This window comes from Phocoena phocoena, chromosome 7, assembly GCF_963924675.1.
Source record: "Phocoena phocoena chromosome 7, mPhoPho1.1, whole genome shotgun sequence".
Lineage (NCBI taxonomy): Eukaryota > Metazoa > Chordata > Mammalia > Artiodactyla > Phocoenidae > Phocoena > Phocoena phocoena.
The window spans coordinates 80,367,656-80,390,015 of record NC_089225.1 but is presented as its reverse complement, the minus strand read 5'-3'; the positions used below and the strand labels follow the sequence as shown (position 1 = coordinate 80,390,015).

At 42.4% G+C, this 22,360-nt stretch overlaps 1 protein-coding gene across 1 annotated transcript in view; it reads right to left on the bottom strand.

Moving 5' to 3' along the window:
* Nucleotides 1-22,360, bottom strand: part of AOX1 (aldehyde oxidase 1) — a 71,264-nt gene that overhangs the window by 32,943 nt on the left and 15,961 nt on the right. The window contains exons 8-20 of the mRNA XM_065880260.1: nt 21,978-22,058; nt 20,789-20,933; nt 19,985-20,077; nt 18,979-19,130; nt 18,694-18,787; nt 17,247-17,356; nt 16,044-16,228; nt 14,936-15,098; nt 12,790-12,882; nt 7,848-8,017; nt 7,372-7,498; nt 5,047-5,169; nt 1,414-1,510 (exon numbers count right to left, since the gene is read on the bottom strand). Of these exons, the coding sequence (XP_065736332.1) occupies nt 1,414-1,510; nt 5,047-5,169; nt 7,372-7,498; nt 7,848-8,017; nt 12,790-12,882; nt 14,936-15,098; nt 16,044-16,228; nt 17,247-17,356; nt 18,694-18,787; nt 18,979-19,130; nt 19,985-20,077; nt 20,789-20,933; nt 21,978-22,058 (1,633 nt within the window). The remainder of the gene's footprint in view (nt 1-1,413; nt 1,511-5,046; nt 5,170-7,371; nt 7,499-7,847; nt 8,018-12,789; nt 12,883-14,935; nt 15,099-16,043; nt 16,229-17,246; nt 17,357-18,693; nt 18,788-18,978; nt 19,131-19,984; nt 20,078-20,788; nt 20,934-21,977; nt 22,059-22,360) is intronic.

The following is a 22,360-nucleotide window of genomic DNA, read 5'->3' as shown; positions in this document are numbered from 1 at the left end:
GAACAATAGAAATTGCTCAACCTGAGCAACGGAGAGAATAGACTGAAAAGAAAATGAGCAGAGCCTCAGAAACAGTTGTGATTAAAATTAAAGTCTGAACATTTGTGTCGTTAAAGTCGAGTATTTGAAGATGTAATACGTGAAAATTTCCCAAACTTGGTAAAAGACACCAACTTACAGATTTAGAAGCTGAGTAAATCCCAAAGAAGATAAACCAAAGAAACTCATGCCAAGACACATCACAGTCAAACTTCTGAAAACTAAAAACAAAATATGTTGAAAGAAGAGAGAGAAAAACACTGCCTCTCCTATTGGGGAAAAATACTTCAAAAGACAGCAGATTTCTCATCAGAAACCATGGAGGCCAGAAGAACTGGTATAACATCTTTCTTCAAGTGCTAAAAGACCTGTCAACTCAGAATTCTATATTCAGTGAAAATATCTTTCAAGGATAAAAAAGAAATTAAAAAGACATTCTCAGATGGGGGCTTCCCTGGTGGCGCAGTGGTTGAGGGTCCGCCTGCCGATGCAGGGGACACAGGTTCGTGCCCTGGTCTGGGAAGATCGCACATGCCGTTGAGCGCCTGGACCTGTGAGCCATGGCCGCTAAGCCTGTGAGTCTGGAGCCCGTGTTCCGCAACGGGAGAGGCCACGACAGTGAGAGGCCCGCGTACCGCAAAACAAAACAAAACAAAAAAACAACTGTATGTTTATGTAAGATAATATCCTTGTTCTTAGAAAATGGACACTGTGGTATTTAGGAGGACAGAGGCATCAAGTCAGTAACTTACTCTCAAATGGCTCAGAAAAAAATGTGTGTGTGTGTGTGTGTATGTGTGTGTGTATATGTCTCTCTCTATATATAGAGAGAGGGAGACAGACAGACAGGCAGAGAGACAGAGACACACACACACACAATGATAAAGCACGTGTCATGAAATGTCTATTGGGGAATCTGGGTAATTAGGAGTTTCTTTAATGTTTCTGCAACTTTTCTGAAATCTAAAACTATTTCAAAATAAAAAGTTACAAAAATTTTATTGGAAAGTTAAAATCAACTGATTTCCAAGAGGGAAATTTAATTTTCATTACATATATACATAACTAAAGGAAGTCTGCAAGGAAGTGGGGGAAGGAGACAGGGAGGGAAAGAAGAAAGGAAGGAGAAAGCAGAGATGGAGGGGGGAGGGAGAAGTCAGAAAAGATGAAACAGAAAGAAACATGGGCTCTGGAAATCCTTAAAAAAGCTATCAATCCACAGTGCTTCGTGGCTTAGTGGCTGTTGTATGACGGTGCTCCTTAACCACTCTGAGCCTCAGTTTCCGGACCTTCAGGAAAACAGACACCATCTGTATAACAACTGGGCAGGCCGGGGTTGCTTCCCCTCTCATCATTCTTTTCAGATAGTTTTACCTTCAAGAATTTGATCCACCATTTTAAATGCTTCATCAATATTTCCATACTCCAGTTTCCTTTCTTGCTCGAAGAAGGACTTGTGTTGTATAGCTTCCTAGAAAGAGAACAGAAAAGTGAGGCCCCCGGGGCAAGAGACCCAGTCCTACAGCAGTAGCCACATGTGATGCTGCATTGTCTGAGTCCGCGCAGCGCTTCTCTTGCTCTGGAATCGCATGAGCTGAGCTGAGAACCAGGCTGCAGAAAGACTCCCCACGGAGCAAATGCAAATGTCCGCATCAAAAAAAAAAAAAGTATGCTCAGAAAACACGTAGCACCAGGTGGTCCCATTACGGAACTAATATTTCCAGGCAGATTATTCTTTTCATTCCACAGCCCATGTTATGCAGCCAATGTAATAAGGCACAGGGGTTTAGATCTTGGGCGCTGGACCCAGTCGGAGTTGTGTCCATTTTCTCCATTTACCAGCTGTTTGACTGTGGGTCTATTACTTCACCTCTTTGAGCCTCATCTGTAAAATGAAGGTAGAGTTGTGCACATAGCTCCAATAGGGTTGTGGAAAGAACAGAATGAAATGAGGCATGAAAGAGCTTACACGGCATATAATAAGTGCTCTGTCAGTGTTAGCTGAAGACACTCTAGTGATAAGGACATGGTAGCCTTGCCTGCCAGCCCCAAGCTCCTCTGGGGGTATGAGTACAGCATTTGCACCTGGGACCTCCAGTCCTGCAAGAAAGATTCCATTACAAGTCCAGAGTGGGTACCACAAATCCACTTATATTCTGGTTTTTAATGGCTTCTCCCAGATGCCTACTGAAAGGGGTACAGTAGTAGGTACACATAATCAGGGATGTAGCTATAATAATCTAGGCTGGTTTTCTTACCCATCCTTAGGAATTCATCTTGCTGTAATCCCTGGGTCCTTGGCAAACGTGACATGCCAGTTCCTGCCAGAATTTCTACAATGGATTATTGTCCATCTATGAAATTCCAGCCTGCTGGCGGCTAGGGATTCTCCTAACTCTGGTTCCCTCTGGCCACCAATCGGTGTCTAGACCTATCAGTATACCTTACGGGATGTTCTATTGTGATCCTGCCATTTCCTCCATTCAAAAAGTGGGTTTGTTTGTTTTTTTTCTACTACCATGGGGCCAAGGGTCTTTGATAGAGTGTCTGTGGATCGCTTCTGTTGCTGACCATCTGCTGGACCTTGGGTAACTGTGTCTTTCAGTTTCTGCATTAGAATGGGGATAATAACAGTTTTTACCTCATAGGATTGCTGTGAGCATTTAGTGAGTTAATGAAGGAAACCTGCTTAGAACAAGGTAAACACACAGAGAACTCTAGGTATTAGCTATGGTCACGTTGTTGACCATGACGATTGATGAGAGATTCTGGGCGGGAGCACAGTTTTCTCACCATGGTCATCAGCCTGACCCCGTGAGCCAAGAGTTTTGATAGCATTTCCCCATTCAAACTATTAAAAATTCAAAACAGCATAAGCTAGATTAAACAGTAGTGATAGTGATGGAGATCCATTTGCTTTTATCCTATTTTGATTGATAACACACTTCCTAATGGAATCAATTCATATGATTTTCTTATTAATCTAAGACTCAGATATTCTAGGTTCAAAACAGAAATTAAGTTTTATAAATCCAATTTTTTTTAAGTTTAATCTTTTTTCCACTTCCCTTGCTGCTTGCTCTTTGAGTAACTTGGAGCTAATTTCCTGAATATTTCTTGGTCAGCAAAGTGATAAAAAGAACTGTAATGTGTACGGAGTAGGACATACTTCCTTGCTATACAGTTTGATTAAATCTACTTGATCTAGTTGATTAACCCTGGAGAGCTTAACCTCTGATACAAACATGAGGTAGCTCTTTTCCAGGATGTCAAAGTTTGGGATTTGATGCTGGGATTCTCTGGCAGACAATTAGAGATGTGCCGGTCCAAGTTGGGGGGGAAGGGGTGGGAAGAGAGTGGTGTCTATTTGCTTATTTGGAATTTTATTTGGCTGGAAAGCGGGGTGAGGGGGAAGGGAAGATATTTAGCTACTGGAATTGGGCAAAGAATTACAAACAAGATTTTTGATAAAGTATTACGGACATAATTTCTTACTAAGAAGTAAGCCTAACTCTAAAACAAAATGTTGAGGAAGGAATGTATAAAGTAAGCAAGAAGAGCAGGCAACATATGAATGAAAAGGGTTTAAGAAGGGAACAGAATGTTTGAATTTGAAACTGGCCAGGAAAATTTGGAAAGCATAATCACTCTTTGACTCCAGCTAAACTTTTATGTTTTTGTCTCCTTGACATGATTTTATTTTAATTTCAGAACACGGAGGACACTGTCCAGAAACAAACTCTATGTTCCTTGGCATAAAGCAGCATGATAGGAAACATAACCAAGGCCAAGTTCTCCTGGAGACACTAATCTTGGCCAACTCATTTCCTTATTTTCTGCCTCAGAGCATGCTAGTCACCTAGAGCCCAATTTATTTATTATGTTGTGGAGATAATATTGTATTCCGAGATTACACTGAGTCTGTATGTGCTGAATCTTATCTATTCATGATGCTTTCCCAACTTTCATGCTTTTATTATTTAGTAAATTATAAGAACCAGTGAAATATATGCAGAAGAATACTCATATCATTTCAGGGAGATGAGTCTGAAAACCTTTATAAATTTCAAAATCCTTTTTAAAAACAGGATAGGAAATGCAGTTCCCCAATTTGTTTAAGTTGCCAAAATAGGTGTAGGCATCACAGGATCTATTTCTCATACTTACTTAAGATATGCATAAAGGATCTAAAACTAGTGTCTCCAATATATGCTTCATAGAGCATCTTGTTGGTTCTCACTGCGTACCTGAAAGAGTCTGGGTGAAGGTGTATATGGAGTCCTAGGGTGTGTCCCCTCTCCTGAACATTGTTGGCTACCCATCCAGCATTCTTTTCACCTGTCCCCTTCCAAATAGTGCTCAGATTTCTGTTTAGGTCTCCATCACTCCCCCATACAGCCCATAAACCGCAAAGAAATCTGACCCCCCCGCCAGCAGTAACCACCAGTTCTTGCCAGTCATGAATCCAGAGAGGGATGTGACCTACTCGTGGGATGTTGGGACAATGGCATTCTTTCTTGCTTATTGGACGTGAACTGGAAGCTCCTGGCTGCCAACCTGTCACCACAGGAGATAAAGCCTGCACCATGGGCAGCAAGGAGGAGAGGCAGAAGATCAGCTTTCTCGCTAACACTGATAAGAGTTTGAGGCCAACAAAGCCCTTGTTTTTCGGAAGCCACTTTGAGTTGGATTTTCTTTCCTGTTTCTGCAGTCAAAAGCATGTTAAGTGGGCTTCCCTGGTGGCGCAGTGGTTGAGAGTCCGCCTGCCGATGCAGGGGACACGGGTTCGTGCCCCGGTCTGGGAAGATCCCACATGCCGCGGAGCGGCTGGGCCCGTGAGCCATGGCCGCTGAGCCTGCGCGTCCGGAGCCTGTCCTCCGCAACGGGAGAGGCCACGACAGTGAGAGGCCCGCGTAACGCATAAAAAAAAAAAAAAAAAAAAAAAAAGCATGTTAAGTGATATGCCGCTGAAATCTGCTCTTCTGGCGCAAACTTTGAACTCATTACCTCAATGGTCAGGATCAGTGGCTCCAAATCTCGGTAGACAATCTTCACTCGTTGCGCAGCTCGCTTTGCCTGAACCTCGGAATCAGCAATCACGGCACAGACAAGCTCACCCACGCAAAATACCTACAACACAGAACAGACCTCTGTTCCCAAGGAGGGCAGGCACCAGGGCCTCTCCTTTCGTTCATTCCCCCGCTCCCTACTAGCACAGAGCTAGACACACAGTCAATGACCCCTTCACGTGTGACTTAACCGCAGTGCTGTGGTTAACGAAGGCTTCGGTAGGGAAGCACATTTGTCAGAGTTGGCCTGCTGACCTCGGGCACTGGGAGAGTGCAGGTCTTTGCGCTGCATCATTGGCAGCGATGGCTGAAGAGGGACAGGCCTGAGGCTGCCTCATGTACAGCAGAAGAGTCAGTCCCGTGGTTTGACCTGGGGTTGCCACACCACGAGCTGGGCCATTCTGAGAAGTGACCTCTCCTTCATGAACCGGGAGCAGAGACCATCTCACCCAGAGAGGAAGGAGGGAGAGAGTGACAATGCAGCACTGCTGGTGAGCACATGTCTGCCCTGAACTGTGGTGGAGCACAGGCTTTTCACGGAGAGAAGTGACTACAGGAGCCAAGAGCGAGCCCGGAGCATTCTTCGGTTCACCAGCAGGTGGGGTAGGTAGGCGGCCTAAAGAGGTCACCCAGGGACCAGGGTAGAAAGCGGATGGGGATAAACAAGGCTAAGGCTCCAGAGAGGTAAAACAGGACTGGAAGAAGTCATACGACCCTTTGATTCTCTTTCCCACCTTTTACTGAGATCCAAATCAAAACATAATCACTCATTTTTAAGAACGACATTAGATTATTAGGTCTTTTCTACAATGAACATATAGTAGTTTTATCACCAAACAAAAATGGTAGTTAAAGAAAAGTTAAATCCAGCACACACACACAAAAGTGTGTTGGGTACGGGTGGGCAGGGGCAGTGGGGAGACACATGAAACAAAAATGGCAAGTGTTAATAATGGTTGGAGCTGGGTGATGGGCCTATGGGGATTCATTGTACTAGTCTCTATTTTTGTGTGTGTTTAAAATTTCTGCAATGAAACGATTTTTTAAAGATATAGCGTGCTAAGGACAAATGCTAAAAAAAGGAATGAAACTAACGGAGGCAATCATTCGCAACAGCTCTGTTCTCTGCTCTCCACAGACGTGGGTCTTGCCCTGTGACCTGGTTCACAGACACACCCCTGAGATACTCAGAATCAACGTGCACACACCCCAGGGCCCAGGAAGGCTTTGCTTGGTTAATTAACATTTACGCAAAGGCCATAGCTCTCATTGTCCTCTGCCTTGGGGGAGGTTCAACCTGACTTCAGACTCTCAGTCACCAAACTTTCATTTTTATCAACTGTGTCTGCTAGTGAGAGCCAGAGGCAGGGACTCTTCCAAATGATAAAGCTCTTTTGGGTAAACACTGAACTGAGAATCTGGAGTTATGTAGAAAACCTTCTGGACACTGCCCTCGCTGCATCTTCTGATAACCTGAGATACAGTAGTCAATGTTTCAATCATCTGAAACGTTCAAATGGCAACAATGCTATCACTGTTCCTCTGCTCATTTACTCTTCTTTGTAGGAAGCAGTGTATGGAATATGCCGATGAATCAGACGTGGGCCCTCACTCAAGGCATTTTACTAGGTAGGAGAAATAGGTAAGACATAGACATAAATACATAAGCTCAATATAAGATAGAAAGCGCAATAAAGGTCCACTTTGCCTTCTCCTGCAGACTTTAAGTTCTGCAAGGGCAAGAACCACAGGGGTCTTGTTCACCTACGGCAGTAGGTGCTCACTTAAAAGATGCCTGTTGAACACATGGCATATGAATGAATGAGAGAGAGTTCCGAGAGGGAGAAAGAACTCCTGGATTAAAGGATAAGGAAAGACTTCATGGTGGAGCTACCCCTTGAACTTGGACGTTGGACTGAGATGGGGGCAATGGCAAGGGATTCTCAGGGAAAGTATCAGAAAATAAAAGTCATTATTCTCTTCTCATATATCCTTTCATAAGTATGAAAGCAACACATGATCTTACTACTAGAAAATATAAAACACTCAAGTATCTTTTATATAACTAGTCAACTTCTTTACTTACATGGAAAATGAATATTTTTGAACGAATTCACTATTAGAATATAGTGATTTATAATAAGCATTCAAAGAATACTGGAATCCTTTATGATGTGCCAAGTTCAATGCTATCTTTTAAGAAAATACGAAGTGTCATAAACTGAGGAAGTTACTTTTAAAACAGAAAGCAAAAATGCAGTACCTCATCTGTCAATAGAAGTTTCTCAGGTACGGTTAAAAGGCAGAAGGAGTTGATGCCATGAAGATGTTCCTCAGTCAGGATGTCCACCACACCTGGCAGGCTGAGAGCTTCTGACAGATCCACAGACCTAGATGAGAACACACAGAACAGGGCTACTCAGAGCGGCCCTGCAGCCTGCAGACCACAGAGAACGTTCTTAATCGGAGAATAAGATACGAGAGAGGGAAGATACATCCAAAACCCTCCAGTAGTTCCATGCCAGACAATGGGGAAAAAATTCCTGGGACGATGAAGTTATTATACGGAGGGACAAACTGTGGTGAAGTCTACATTTTGATCCCATTTCACTTCAAATCTAATACATTGGACATTGCCAACAAATAGCTTACCCTCTTCAAACCGTTACTTTTCACTAATGTGACTTGGCCAAAAAAGGCAATCATTTCTGTCTACTGGGTAAAAACCTTATCACTTACACAATCTTAGCGTGAGCTCTTGAGCTTGTTACAAAAGTCAAGAACAGCTCCCGGTCCACTGTAGGCATGTCATCACAGTAGATGGCTTCACCTGTGGCATGCTTAATACCAGACAGATGCATGACGGGATGGCCAACTGGGTCTTGAGGAAGCTGCTTTGGGTCTGCATTCTGTTTAATCAATAATCAACATATCATTTTTATAATCATATTATGCACATCTCTCATAAGAGGGGAGCTATATCATTTACATCCAAACCAGAACACTTTCGAAAATAAAAACACCAGGACAGTAAGCCTATTTCAATAATTCAGTAGGCAAACTGGGATGTACAGCCATGATGTTGTGCTTATTTTTTTCCCCACTATTTTGATATAGACCACAAACATCTCTAACAAATTCTATTTGTGTAACTAAATGAATATAAATCTTTCTTCCTGACAATATAAAATGATGTCCTCTTGCAAATGCTCATGTATTTCTTTAACTTTTATTATCAAAATTATTTTACTGTTGTAGCTAAGCATGGCACATGTACTATTTTGCAGAAAAGCCTGATGACCATGTTTATAGAAAATGAGTGCATGCATTCAACCACAAGAGCTTTTTTTATTTTCTTCTTTGAGTGAGGAAGTCTAAGAAATAATTGGTAAGACTCATAACTCAGACAATCCTGATAAAGAATGAAGACAAAGGAAGCTGCATTTTGAGTAATGATTCACTAATATGACTTTTTCTTAGAGACCCACGGAGTAAAATGTCTTGCCACTGGTATACCTTAAATATGCTTCATTAACCAAAGTCGAAATTAAGAAACATAACATCTCCTCCAGTATTTTAAAATGAGAGAGTTGTTAGCTTTCTTAGTTGGGAGAAGAATTGGAGGTATGAAGAAAGAAGGGTTAAGAGACATGGTATAGACCAAGCTCAGAGACCAGGGGCAAGGCTGAGGCTGCCGAGGGGTCCGGTGATGGGACTGTGGGAGGTGGAAATTCCAGGAAAGTTGCCAGCCAAGCGGCCACTCCCAAAAGGCTCCTCTCAAAGGAGAAGGCAGCTCTGGGGCCTGGAGCTCTGCGGGAGGAGCCGCCTGCGAAGCAGTGCCGAGCTGCCCCGTCCACACCTCGCGGGGTCAGTACTGCGTCCAGCACCAGGGCTGAGGCCAGACCCCCTAGGCTTTCTCAGGAAGACCCGGGCAGGAGGAGGGTTGGCCAAGGTAAGGCCCGGAAAAAGCTATGGAGGCTCCCTTTCCCACCCTATCTGCTGCTCCACACCGCTTTTCACGGTGTCATCCTGAGCCTGGGTGAGGCACAGGCTCTTTCTTGGAGATGAGGCTCACAGTGCTCCACTACATCACACAGTAGGAGGGAAGACAGAAAAGGCACCAATAGGGCTTCCCTGGTGGCGCAGTGGTTGAGGGTCCGCCTGCCGGTGCAGAGGACGCGGGTTCGTGCCCCGGTCCGGGAAAATCCCACATGCCGCGGAGCGGCTGGGCCCCTGAGCCATGGCCGCTGAGCCTGCGTGTCCGGAGCCTGTGCTCCGCAACGGGAGGGGCCACAACAGTGAGAGGCCCGCGTACAGCAAAAAAAAAAAAAAAAAAAAAAAAAAAGGCACCAACAGAACACATGCTGGTTAGCACCTCTACTGAGAGGAAAACAAGCCATAGAAGCTGACCTGTTTCCAGCTCAGCATCATGTAAGGCATCTGAGAAATTTTTAAAAAGTAAATACATTTGGGCTTCCCTGGTGGCGCAGTGGTTGAGAGTCTGCCTGCCGATGCAGGGGACACAGGTTCGTGCCCCAGTCCGGGAAGATCCCACATCTCACATGCCGTGGAGTGGAAAGGCCCGTGAGCCATGGCTGCTGAGCCTGCGCGTCCGGAGCCTGTGCTCCGCAACGGGAGAGGCCACGGCAGTGAGAGGCCCGCGTACCACAAAAAAAAAAAAAAAAAAAAAAAAAAAAGTAAATACATTTGTATTTGATTCCTAGAATGTGCAGTTTCAGAAAGCCTACTTATTTTACATATTGACAATACATGAGATGTTTGATTCCGCCTAGAGTGGTAGCTCATGTCAATCATAGCTGCAGATTTTCCAGAGTCAGAGCTTCCCTTGTTCAACGGAAGTGCTCTGAGGCTCTTGCTGCACAGAATGGAAGGGAAAGACCCTAGCTGTCTGGGATCCTACTGATCAACTGTCATGTTTTCTTCTCACGCAGGTGTTTTGCTTTCTTTGCCTTTCTGAACATTTGGATTCCATTTACCAAATACCATGAATGGAGGAAAGCCAGCATGGTTACGATGGGAACTTTACATAAAGCTATCTGTGAAAAGACACCTCCCCAAGCCCCTCTGCTGCTCACGAGACCTGGGAAGAATGGTTGTCAGTCACTGCCAACCTACTTGAGGGACTCAAAAAATAAACCTTCAGCTTGAGATAGATCAGAGGTTCTCTAGGCAGGAACCTGGAGAAACCTCTGATCTGTCAGAGGGAAAAGGAGAGTGGCACATGTAATCCGAAAATGCGTTCAGCATTTTTATTGGTTATTAGAGAAATGAGGGAAAAAACCCTATTGTTTTTATAGTATAAATGACAACAAGTAAGATATCAGCCAAATTTTCCCTGACAATTATATGTAGAAAGTAGACTCATTTCTCAAATGAATTTGGCATAAGACGTATGTGTAGGATGCTCTGAACTTATTCCTATTTCATATAAAATTTACTGTTTTACAGTAAAATATATACTTACTGATAAACATTTATTGTTTTAAAGCCCATATTTGCTTCACTTAAATGTAAACTTCAATTCTGTAGTTAGTACAAGACAATGCACCAAAAAAGGAATATTGGCTAAGTCTTTGTGTTTTGTTTTGTGGTGGTTGTGTTCATCGTGACTTTATAAACTAGAAAGCAGAAGATTATGAAGAAGAATAATTTAGAACTTGGCCTAGGCACCGTTAAATAAAGGTGGACATTAGGCCACAAATGTAGGGGAAGGGGGGGAATGAGAGAAAATTTTACATGTTGGGGTTCAGGCAAAATGAACAGGGATTTGAATCAGCCCCAATGCACACCAGCCCCATCCTCACGGCCAAGCGCTCTCAGCAGGCTTCTTCTCCCTCTTCTCTGAGAAGCTGAGGTGGTGATCCAAAGAAAAACCTGTATCAGGTCCAGTTTGTTTCAGATGGTAGGGACTGATTCCCGCTGTGAAATGCCCCCAAAGTGCTGCCCTATAATGCTGTGTTGAGTTCTCCATTTGAACAACATTTGAATGAAGAATCACCCACATCTTTTTTTTTTTTAATCCAAAGAGATTTTTTTCTATCCTGAAGAGAAAAATTCCAGGTAATCCATAAGCTTAGACACTAAGGAAACATATTCATAGGTCTCTACATAGGCTCTGGGAGTTTTCTATGACATAATACTTTTTACTATAAATACTGAAACACATCACTGCTTTGGGAAAAAAGCGTTTTGAAACCTTGCTGTGAGCCCTGCCTGCCAAAAGGTTGAAGATAAATCCCAAAATATATCTTTCATATATATATCTATAAATATAAAATTGATTAATTTAGCTGAAGCTATAACATTTTTTTTTAAAAGTCAGTTGTGATGAATCTACTGATGAAAGAGGTTGTATTTGATTACTTGCTTGTGCTTGTTGTATGGCTAAAGATACCACGGAGGAAAGAATGTTGTCTCCTCTAACTGGTGATCTCTGTCAAAAGGCTTTTAAGCAAATTAACTGATTTGGGGAAAAAAAATATTGGTCATGACTGCTGAAGTTCCTCTAGCAATGTGGGTATTTGTGTGTGTGTGTGTGTGTGTGCCTGCACGTGTGTGTGTATGTGTGAAAACCCAGAGGAAAAACAAAACATATATGTGAGAGATACACTACTTCCAAAACTTGATCTTGCAATCTATAATAACAAACTACGTGAAGATTATCACTTTTCTTTGGATGATTTGAAAGCCCATTAATTTGTTGTTGTTCCCGTGGTTGTTGAAGTTTATTCCATGGTCAAGGCAGTGTTAGGGTATTTATAAATGAGCCAAACGTTGCAGTGGTCGTATTTTACACCGGGGAAGAGGGAAGCTATTTTTGACTTTCAAAATGATCACTTTCAACACTTTCAAAGGAGTTTGGCATATTTGAATTTTGAATATATTGAACCTAAAAACTGAAGAGATATATACCAACAGGGGACTGTTTGTTATGACATACTGTAAGCTTTTATAACTAAATTTAACAATAGATCCAATGAACTGAATCTATTTAAAAAGCATCTTTAAAAAGCCTTTTCATGCTCTTGACTTAATAAAACTCTCAAGGTAAAGTTTCTTGATAACAATTTCAAGGAGAAGCACTGAATCTTATCTAGTTTACCAACAGGAGGACTTCAGGCGATACTCTTATGATGTTGTAGCTGAAAATTCTGTTTGAAAGTTATGAGGACTTGTGTTCTAATAGGCAGCTTTCATTAGGAAACCTTGAAATTAGCTCTTAGAACTTACGTTTGATTCAACTCTAAAACTCTAACTCACAGAGAAAACACTTGGAGAATGGGGACTGGGGGAGTAGAGTATCTCCACATCCAAGCAAAATAAATCAGCAGCTCTGCCTTTTGTTGTGTTCTGACTTCCACAATGCCAAGGCCAAGAGCATATGGCAAACTAGGCAGCTTGTTCATGTCAGTGGTACAAGGCCACAGAACAAAACACACAGTCCTCAAGTTGAAAACAGACATTTAAAAAAATTACCACTGCTAGCTTTATTTTTAATCACAATACTGCACTGATTTTGAAATTTTAATTAACAGTAAAGAAGGCTGTGGGTTCACCAGAAGGCGAGCTCGGGCTAATACATCTTGACAATCGCTGAGAGATAAGTGAAGAAGCTTTAGCCCAGGACCTCTGAATTAAAAAGAAGAAAAAAGCCACTAACCTGGTACTTTAATGTTCTCCAGTGATGTCTGGAATGAAGCTCTTCTAAAGCACTCTCGTACTTGTCTGTAAGGCTAGGATAGTGAACAGGGTCCTGAAAAGTAGAACCACTGTAGATATTTAAAATATGCCACGATGGTCTTGGGAGGGAGGCTAACATGGCTCTTAGCAAGCAGCTCTACTGTGAAGTCTAAGTTTGTTAAGTACTTCCCTAATTCAGAATCCTGGAAGTAGAAGCAGGGTTCTCCCTGACCTCCAGGACACACACTCTGTAAGGTCCACACGTATGACCACATATTATGAAGAGCCACATGAAAACAGTAGATTACTGACTCCCAATATCTTTAAGTTTCTTATGATACTTTCACATGCCTTTCTAAATGATTTGAGGACTTACAAACCAATAAAACAGGAAAGTAGAAGCTAAGTAAATGATTGGAAAGGAACAGAGTAGTTAAACCAGGAAAAAGTCAGAGCCAAGGTACACCACTGCAAATGAGCATCAAGCTCTGCTTTGTACCACCTGGCCAATCAGGAAGAAGAGAAACTGCGGCAGGCTGCATCTCTGCCACAACCTCACAGCAGTAAGCCTTCTGGGGCCCCAGGAGGAACACCTCCTAGAGCTGAGGAAAAGTGGGTCAATTTGGCCCTTAGGCAAGACTTCAAACAGTGCACCTAATGGCTATTTTTTTTTACAATTTTAAAATTTTAACAGAAAATTAAAGCCAACAAAGGCTATTATTTTTAATAGCAGAGGAATATTAATAGAGGAAATTGAATAGAAGGTAAAAGACTACAAGATGGAAGCTGTAATTGATATCATTTGATTCATCCAATAAATTGTATTAGTTTGCTATTAATTGGAGGAGTGTATAGTTGGCTTTATTACTTTTTCTCTTTTGATTACCTAGTGACAATATGTCACTTATATATGATTTTAAGCTTCTATTCTAAGAACTTTGATACAAGTGTTCTGGTTCTTAGTTCTCACATATAATGAGAAGATACCTTCAGAAGCAATGATAAGAGAGAACTCTGCCTCTAATTTAAAGTGATCATACTAGGGCTTCCCTGGTGGCGCAGTGGTTAAGAATCTGCCTGCCAATGCAGGGGGACACGGGTTCGAGCCCTGGTCTGGGAAGATCCCATATGCCGCGGAGCAACTAAGCCCGTGTGCCACAACTACTGAGCCTGTGCTCTAGAGCCCACAAGCCACTACTGAGCCTGCATGCCACAACTACTGAAGCCCGTGTGCCGAGAGCCTGTGCTCCGCAACAAGAGAAGCCTCCACAGTGAGAAGCCCACGCACCACAGCGAAGAGTAGCTCCCACTCACCACAACTAGAGAAAGCCCGCATGCAGCAACGAAGACCCAACACAGCCAAAAATAAATAATTTTATTTAAAAAAAAAAGTGATCATACTAATTTCTATACCACATGAGGAATGTTCTTGGCTTCTAGTCTAGTTTGGTCCGCTGATTGTAGCTTGGGATTAATGAACCAATATGGTTGAAGTTCCCTTTGGGTCTAGCAAATTTATTCCAAACTTTTTTCAGTTGTATCGTCCCTTGCCACCAGTCTTGTAACTCTAATTGTTTGTCATAAGGGAGGCCAGGTGAAAGAATGCCCGATGCTTACTACTGTGATTATGACTACCAGTAGGCAGTCTTCACCATGGTTCTCTGAAGCATTTTTCCTATGATGACCCCTTTCTCAACAACCTTGTGGAGTGGCTGCCATTGCCATCTTACAAGTGAGAGAAAACAAAGCTGAACCCAGAGAAGAAAGCCAGACGTACAAAGGTAAACCTCGACAGGTGGAAGAAACGCTTTCCTAAGGGAAAATATATTCAAATCATTAACAAGTTTCTGAACACCATGGAGACATACAACAGGTCAGAAACAAAATAACTGAGTGGTATTAAACCAAATCCCGCACAACTCTGTGTTCTACTTGCCATTCTTCCCCAAACACTCACTCCATCAACAGACGGCCCGCCATATGCCCAGCAAGCCCGTGAGTCTCCGATCTGGGTTGTCTTTTCTATTCTATTCTACAGCTATTTGGCAGGGAGTTGTTGCCGCCACTGTGTGTATCCCCAGAGCCCCCAAGACTGGGAAAGGTAATGCATGGTCAGTTCCACTTACCATCCTCTTCAAAATCTGTGACACTTCCAGGTAGAACTTGAAGAGGAAGCTGATGATGAGAGTCCTCCTGAACTCCACCCTCCCACCTGGGGCTGAGCCTGGGAGGGAGACTTCATCCAGAATCAGCCTGCAAGCTGTGTCCAGCATCTCTTCATTCCAGCGCCTGTGGGCGTCAAAAGAGAAGACTCCTTGCCCAACAGGGCTCACTACCTCACAGGCTCAGTGAGCTTGTAAGACAAATAGCAACAGTTTAATGCAGCAGAAAAAGAGTACAAACTCCAGAGTCAGGCAACCCAAGTTCAAATCACAGACCACCACTCTCAAGGTGTCTGGCCTGGGCCCACCAGTTCATCATCTCTAAAAGGGCAGTAATGGTAGAACACAGCTCCTGGAATGGTCGTGAGAAAGAAATGACAACTCATGTTAAGTCCTCAGCCCAGGAGTAACTGCTCCCTATATCACTAGAACATTTATTGCATGCCAGGTTCTGTTTTACGTACCTTATATGTATCCATTCATTTAATCCTCTCAACTGTCCTATGAGGTGTGATTATCTCCCTGACTGATAAGGAAACTGAGGTAAGATTAAGCAAGCTGAAAGAGATCACATAATTTATAAGAGCTGAACTGAGATTTGGATGCAGGCAGTGTGGTTCAATCAAGATCGTGGTTTTAACCGTTAGTCTATTACTTCTGAAATGTTAACTGGTACCTAGTAAATGCTCAAGAAATATTGGCGACTAGTATTACGTATAGAAATAAAAAAGTTAGGTATGCATGTGCATTTAGCAAGTTATTATAAAACAAACTCCCATAATCTATCTTTCATAATGGTAAATTATTCTCTTATGATAACGAATGCAGATTTACTCATTTTGCTTACTGTGTCTATATACTATTGGGAGATGGGTTCACACACCCACACACACACACACACTATATGGTGTCCACTTCAGAATTCACTAAGACACGTGGGAATAATCATGAGATCTTATTGGAATTCCGTGTCATTAAACAGAAAAGTAGTAAGAATTTTTCTTCTTGTAATTACATGACACCACAGAAAGAGCTGCTCTATTACTTGGAGACTAAGGACATGAATCCATACCTTCTGATGAGTTTCTGGCAGGAATTCTTTGCACAGATGGTGGTTGGACCAACGCCTCCATATGCAATGGATAACTCTCTAATGATGCCATCTCCTCCTCCAAAAAAAACTCTCATTCCCGAATTGACTATCGCTAGCGCATTCTGTTGCCGCTGGGCTTGTCGGAAGGCTGACACAAACTCCCACTGAAAGCAAAAGTGAAGTGGCACCTATAAAAGCACACTGAGGGACAACTGTGCACAAGGCAGTTTGTTTATGTTGCCTCATTTGACCCTTGCCACACTCTCTGTTATGGGCCAAATTGTGTCCCCCCTCAAAATTGATAAGTTGAAGTCCTAACTCCCAGTACCTCAGGATGTGACTGTATCAGGAGATAGGGTCTTTAAAGAGGTGATTAAGTTAAAATGAGATAATCAGGGTGGGCGATGATGCAGCATGGTGGTGTCCTCACAAGAGGAAATTTGGACACGGACACAAACAGAGGGAAAGCACACAGAGACACAGGGAGAAGATAGTTATCTAAAAGCCAAGGAGAAAAGCCAAGGGAAAACCAACCCTGCAGCACCTGGATATCACACTTCCAGCCTCCACAAGTAAGAGTGTAGTTAAGCCACCCAGGCTGTGGTTCTTTATTATGGCAGCCCTAGCAAATTCATACACCCTCCAAGGCAAGCTTGATTCGCATTTACAGAAGAGGCATCTGTAATTAGGAGTGATTCAGTAATGAGCTCAGGGTCAAAGTAGGTCTAAAACTAGGATTCACTCTTGAGTCTGACTCCAAAGCCCTTCTTCTTACCATTAAGTTCTATTGCAAATTTATAGCCTCTTCAAAACCTCAAGATATAAGCAGAAGTATAGTTTTAAGTCTTATTTAGGAAAAAGCCTCATGGGACAAAGAATTTTTAAAAATCTGTAAGAAAGTAACTTTAGAGGTTGGTTTGGGTGGGGGGAAGGTGGGGAGGGAGAAAGAGACACAGAGAGTGAGAGAGAGGTGGCGGGCAGGGTTGGGAAGGAAGGTAGAGTCAAAGGTCTCCAGATTCTAGCAATGATGGGGGGTATATAACACAAGTGAAACCTAACTATTCACAAATCCTCATATTCTCCACTGCAAACGCTCAACACCTTTTCTTAACCCACCCTATGTTGGAATTAACAAGCTGTGCACTCACAAGTAAAACCAAGAAATTGAAAGGACATTCTCACCTTCCTCAAATAAGGGATGTTCACTGAGATCAAGATTTCTTCAGGCTTAAGGTCAGCACTGGGGCACTTTCTGAGAAACTGCTCATTTAAAGGAATCTGTCGTTTTCCTTCTGTGGAAAGAAATGACACTTTCCCTGGAATCTGTTCTATTAAACAATCAAACTCCCAAAACTTGGGAAATAATTCTACCAAATATCACAGGAAATTTATTGTTTGAGGAAAAAAGTGCTCCTCCTATGTTTAAAAATCTTTCACCATGAAATGGCATCTTGCAATGTTTCTTCCCATCTAGGGCCTACCTTTTTTTTTTTTTTTTGCCTTCCTTGCTTGATTATAAATAAAAATATCTAGCAGAGTAGACCAGAGGTCAGGTAGAGTCGGACCTTAGCACTCTTTCTGAACAGCATGATTCATTTTGAGCTTTGTAAGAAGGGAGAGGACATTAATATCCCTTTTGATATTCTAATAAAGTCATTCAACAAACATTTATTTATAACCAAGAACCCTACTTGATACAGTAGTGAATAAATAAATTGCCTTTAATGAATTTTTATACTAGTGGGATACAGTCTTATTTGTTTATATCTTTTCTCAGCACCAAAAGAATTTCTGTTCTTTAATCAGTATATTGGGGGGAGGAACTGTTTAAAGCTGTAATGAAATAGGACTTCGGGATAAAGCTAAGAAGCTTTTGATGTTCATATTTACATCACAAAACCTATTTCTCAATAAATGATTTTTTAAAGGTTGTTACTTAAATTGATAACTGAATGTATACCTTCTTCCTTAAGATAATTTTGTGGTTTAGATGACATGAAGAGTAGGCATTTAACAATGCAGGTAACAGAAAGTTAGTACATATTTCTAAATGAAAAAAAAAACAACGGATGTATAGAGGACCAATGAAAACTTCCTAATAATTGTCGACAAAGTTAAAATAAAAGAAATAACTGAAAAGTCCTGGACTTACTTTCAAAAAACAAAACTCGAGTAAATAAATATAGAATGAAGCCCAACCACTGTTCAATAGAAAAAGGTCTGCAGGCTTCCATCAATGACAGCATGAGCACATAGCATGACGTGGGTCTCACACACTCCTGTACCACCTGGAGAAAGTCTTTGACAAAGGGGCCCAATCGTTGTCAATAGCCTAGAGTTCTCTCCACTACTCAGATCACACCGGGACACTAGCCAACACTGGTCGATGTCAGGTGACCAGTATGGGAAAACATCTAGCACAAGTCCTCAGAAAGAAAGAGATGAAGACATTGGGTGTGTGTGCATTTAGGACCAGACTGACCAACTTTCCAAGCACCCAGAAAGGCAGAGGAATTATTAATATTATAAAGGAGAGTAATTTTCAAAACTGGACTTCCTGCATCCCTAGAGAGGCAAAAGGGTAGGAGGAACAGGGTTTAATAGTCCCTAAGAAGGAGCTGTCACTTACCTTTTGATAGCAAGTTGAGGGTACAGTTGCCCACGGCCAGGAGAGGGTTCAGATCCGAATCTGGATGCCTGCTCACTATGTGGCCCCCTAAAGACTTTTTAAAATAATGGGTTATTTTCACTCCACTTATGTAATTATAATGACACAAGTGGTAAAATAAGAATCAAGCAATACTTCGGAAAACTATTCTTTCTGTCTGTTCCAAAAGAATGAAAATGTCAATGATTTATCAGGGACAGTCATTCACGGGACACATACTAGATGTTACAGTCGTCAGATACATACAGCCATGTTCCTGATCTGGGATCCAGCCAGAGTTCCCAAATGCTTCAAGAGAGCCTGGTACATCTGTGTCTTCTCCTCTGGGAGCTTCAGGATCACATTAGCCAGGACGTCCTTCACCTGAGCCAGGCTGAGGGCAGCACCTAAGGTCAGTCCTGAAATGAAATCATTTGTAGATAACACAATGTGATCATTGCTGACCTGGAAATGTCCATTAGATTTTAGACTACAGATATGGGATCTTTATGCTAGATACGTGCTACCCTGCTTACTGGTGGTCATGGTAGTGACGGTGGGAATAGTGGTTGGTAATGGAGGTGTTAATGATGATGGTGAAGGAGGTGATGGTGCTGGTGACAGAGGCAGGGGTGAGAGTGATGGAGGTCATGGAGGCTAAATTTTCTGAATACTCACTGGGTCAAGCACTATGCTGAATGCTTCACAGAATCTTCTTGAATTCTAACAAAGTTTTGAAGTATTAATAGCCCCCCACACACACTGAGATTCAGTTAAGTAACTTGACTAAGTTTTTCAGCTAATATATGACATGGTCAGGAACGGGACTCCAGAGCCAGCCTCCAAACCCACATTTCATTGCTTCTCATCATTGTCATTAAATCAATTTCCTTTATTGAAATGGAAAAGCCAGTTTGTAAGCTGCTTCATACGTAAACTTGTTTGGTTACTACTGTGCTTCTGGAGAGCAAAGACTCTCATCTTTATCTTCTACCCAGCACTTAGCACAGTACCCTTCACTGAAGAGCTGTTACATTTCCCTCACACAGCAGACATAAAAGTTCTTCAGTGAAAACCCGACTCTTCAGACAATTAGTATCTCGTATAACCATAGAGAATTCTTCCCTGAGCCTCCTCCAGAGTTATCACCTAACAAGGGAGTCTCTCTGTATATTCTAATTATGAATAAGACTTTTTTTGCTTGTCTGCTGAGCAAAGCAAATAAGCTGATTAATGCATTTTAACTAAGAAAATAGGGACCTTAAGAACTCACCATTATCTGTATAGTTTACAACACTCAGTTCTTCAATTCTATCAGGAGAAATTATAACGGGGTGAAAGATGCCTTTAAATTTCATGTCAGGCCCTGAAGGATTAGGAAAAAAAAATAAGCAGACTGAGATGAAGGGGGGATAACTGCCTTTTAAATTTTGAGATTGTGATTAAAACTGATGTCTTTAAATATATAAAAATTACATATCTATTGGTCTGTTTATTGCCAAATCACACACACAGAGAACGGACGGGTGGATTTTCACTAAACTTGGGGAACTCTTTGGACTCGTCAGCCTTAAAACTTGGCAGACACGTCCAAGACCACTTGTGGTATACTCAAAATTCTCCTTGGGAAGACTCTAGGAGACTCCTCAGAGAAGTAGGCAGTCAAACTGAGTTTACAATGGACACCATAGAAAGAGCCTGTCACTGCAGTTTAAGAAAACCTATTATGGCCATTGAGACACCACTGAGAGAGGAAACAGCAATTTCAAATACAAGCCCCAGATCAGTGTCTACATGGAAAGACAGGACAGCTGTCACTGGAGCTGCTGCTGCTAATTTGTCACGGAGCAGGCCTCTTGGGTACAGCTCTGTGCACTGCTCCGGTTAGGGCAACAGGAATTCACTTATGTGATGAAGTTGTAAGTCTCTTGAGCAGTGCTCAAGGGAAGTCAAGTATAAATGATTTAAAATGTTATTTCAGACTGCTTTTTCTGAGAACATGCATATATGAGGTTTTCTCCTCCCCAAAGCCCTTTTCCTCAGTTTCCTCATAAGAAGTCCCTGGGGATCTACATACCCACAGAGGTGTTCCCCATGACAACCGGGGCCTGGGGATACTTGACTTTGGCTTCTAGAAGTTCCTTCAGGGTCACTGGAGAAATCCATGTCATTCTATCACCACGAAAAATCCTGGCCCTTTGTGGTTGTTTCTCAGCCATTGTCTATTGAAAAAGCAGTAAAGATTCAAGATCGTCTCGTGATAATATTTCCACCTGTTTCTTCTCTGTCTTTACAGGAACAGAAACAGGAGATAGAGAGCTTTTTAAAAAATAAAGTAGGGCTTCCCTGGTGGCACAGTGGTTGAGAGTCTGCCTACCGATGCAGGGGACACGGGTTCGTGCCCCGGTCCGGGAGGATCCCACATGCCGCGGAGCAGCTGATCCCGTGAGCCATGGCCGCTGAGCCTGCGCGTCCGGAGCCTGTGCTCCGCAACGGGAGGCCACGGCAGTGGGAGGCCCGCGTACCGCAAAAAAATAAAAAAATAAAGTAAAAGTGGGACTTCCCTGGTGGCGCAATGGATAAGACTCGGCGCTCCCAATGCAGGGGGTCCAGGTTCGATCCCTGGTCAGGGAACTAGATCCCACATGCCACTAGTAAGAGTTCGCATGCCATAACTAAGGAGACCATGCGCTGCAAGTAAGACCCAGCTCAACCAAATAAATAAATATTTTAAAAAAAATCATCATTGGAAAAAACAAAACAAAATAAAATAAAATAAAAGTCACCTAAAAGTAGAGCTTTACTAGGAATCAGAGTACAAGATAAAATGTGACAATATTTTACTCCTTCTGGAGACTATTCCAATACATCTCCCTTTGGTGCTTTTATATCTCAAAAGAATACATTTCAATGCTTAAAAATACTTTACATGCTTAATTTCGTCAAAACATTTAATGGAAGAATAAAACTCAGCAAAACCGGAAATAGAAAACATGTCTAAATCTACAGATGCTGTGATGTATTTTCAGGACATTTTTTAATGCATACCATCTGCTGCTTCTTACATTCAACTGTCCCCTGGTGGTGACTCCACCCTCATTCCCCCATCTCTGCCCTGGTCCCATACTCTTTAGACCTTGGACTGAGAATGGCAGGTGGATATTACCTATTCGCCAATCAGCTTTCAAGAGGATCCATAAGCAAATATCCTTCCTGGCATTTCACCGTGAATTCCTCTAGGATGAGCTCAACTTTGTCTTACTTACCATTAGCTCAGGAGGAAATATCAATTCCTGAGTTGGATCCAATGGCAGAAACTCCTCTTCTGAGAAAAGTTTTAGATTTGTCTTAAGAAGAGAAAGTACCAGAAGTTATTGTCATCAGGCAATTCTCCCTACTTTAAATCCTTTTGTGGAATAAGGTCAGATGAAGATAGGCATAGAAGAGACAGACAGACAAAAAACCCCACTGGTCAGCCATGGTACCTGGGCTCTAAGCCAAGGGCTCTAACACAGACCAGGTCACCAGCATCTCAGTGCAGATGCTGGTGGGCCTCCAAAGCCCTCAGCCCCTGCACATGCTCCTTGGAGTCTGAGGGGAGCACAGGAGGCAGCAGCGTGAGACACAACTGAGAGCCAGAACACTCCCC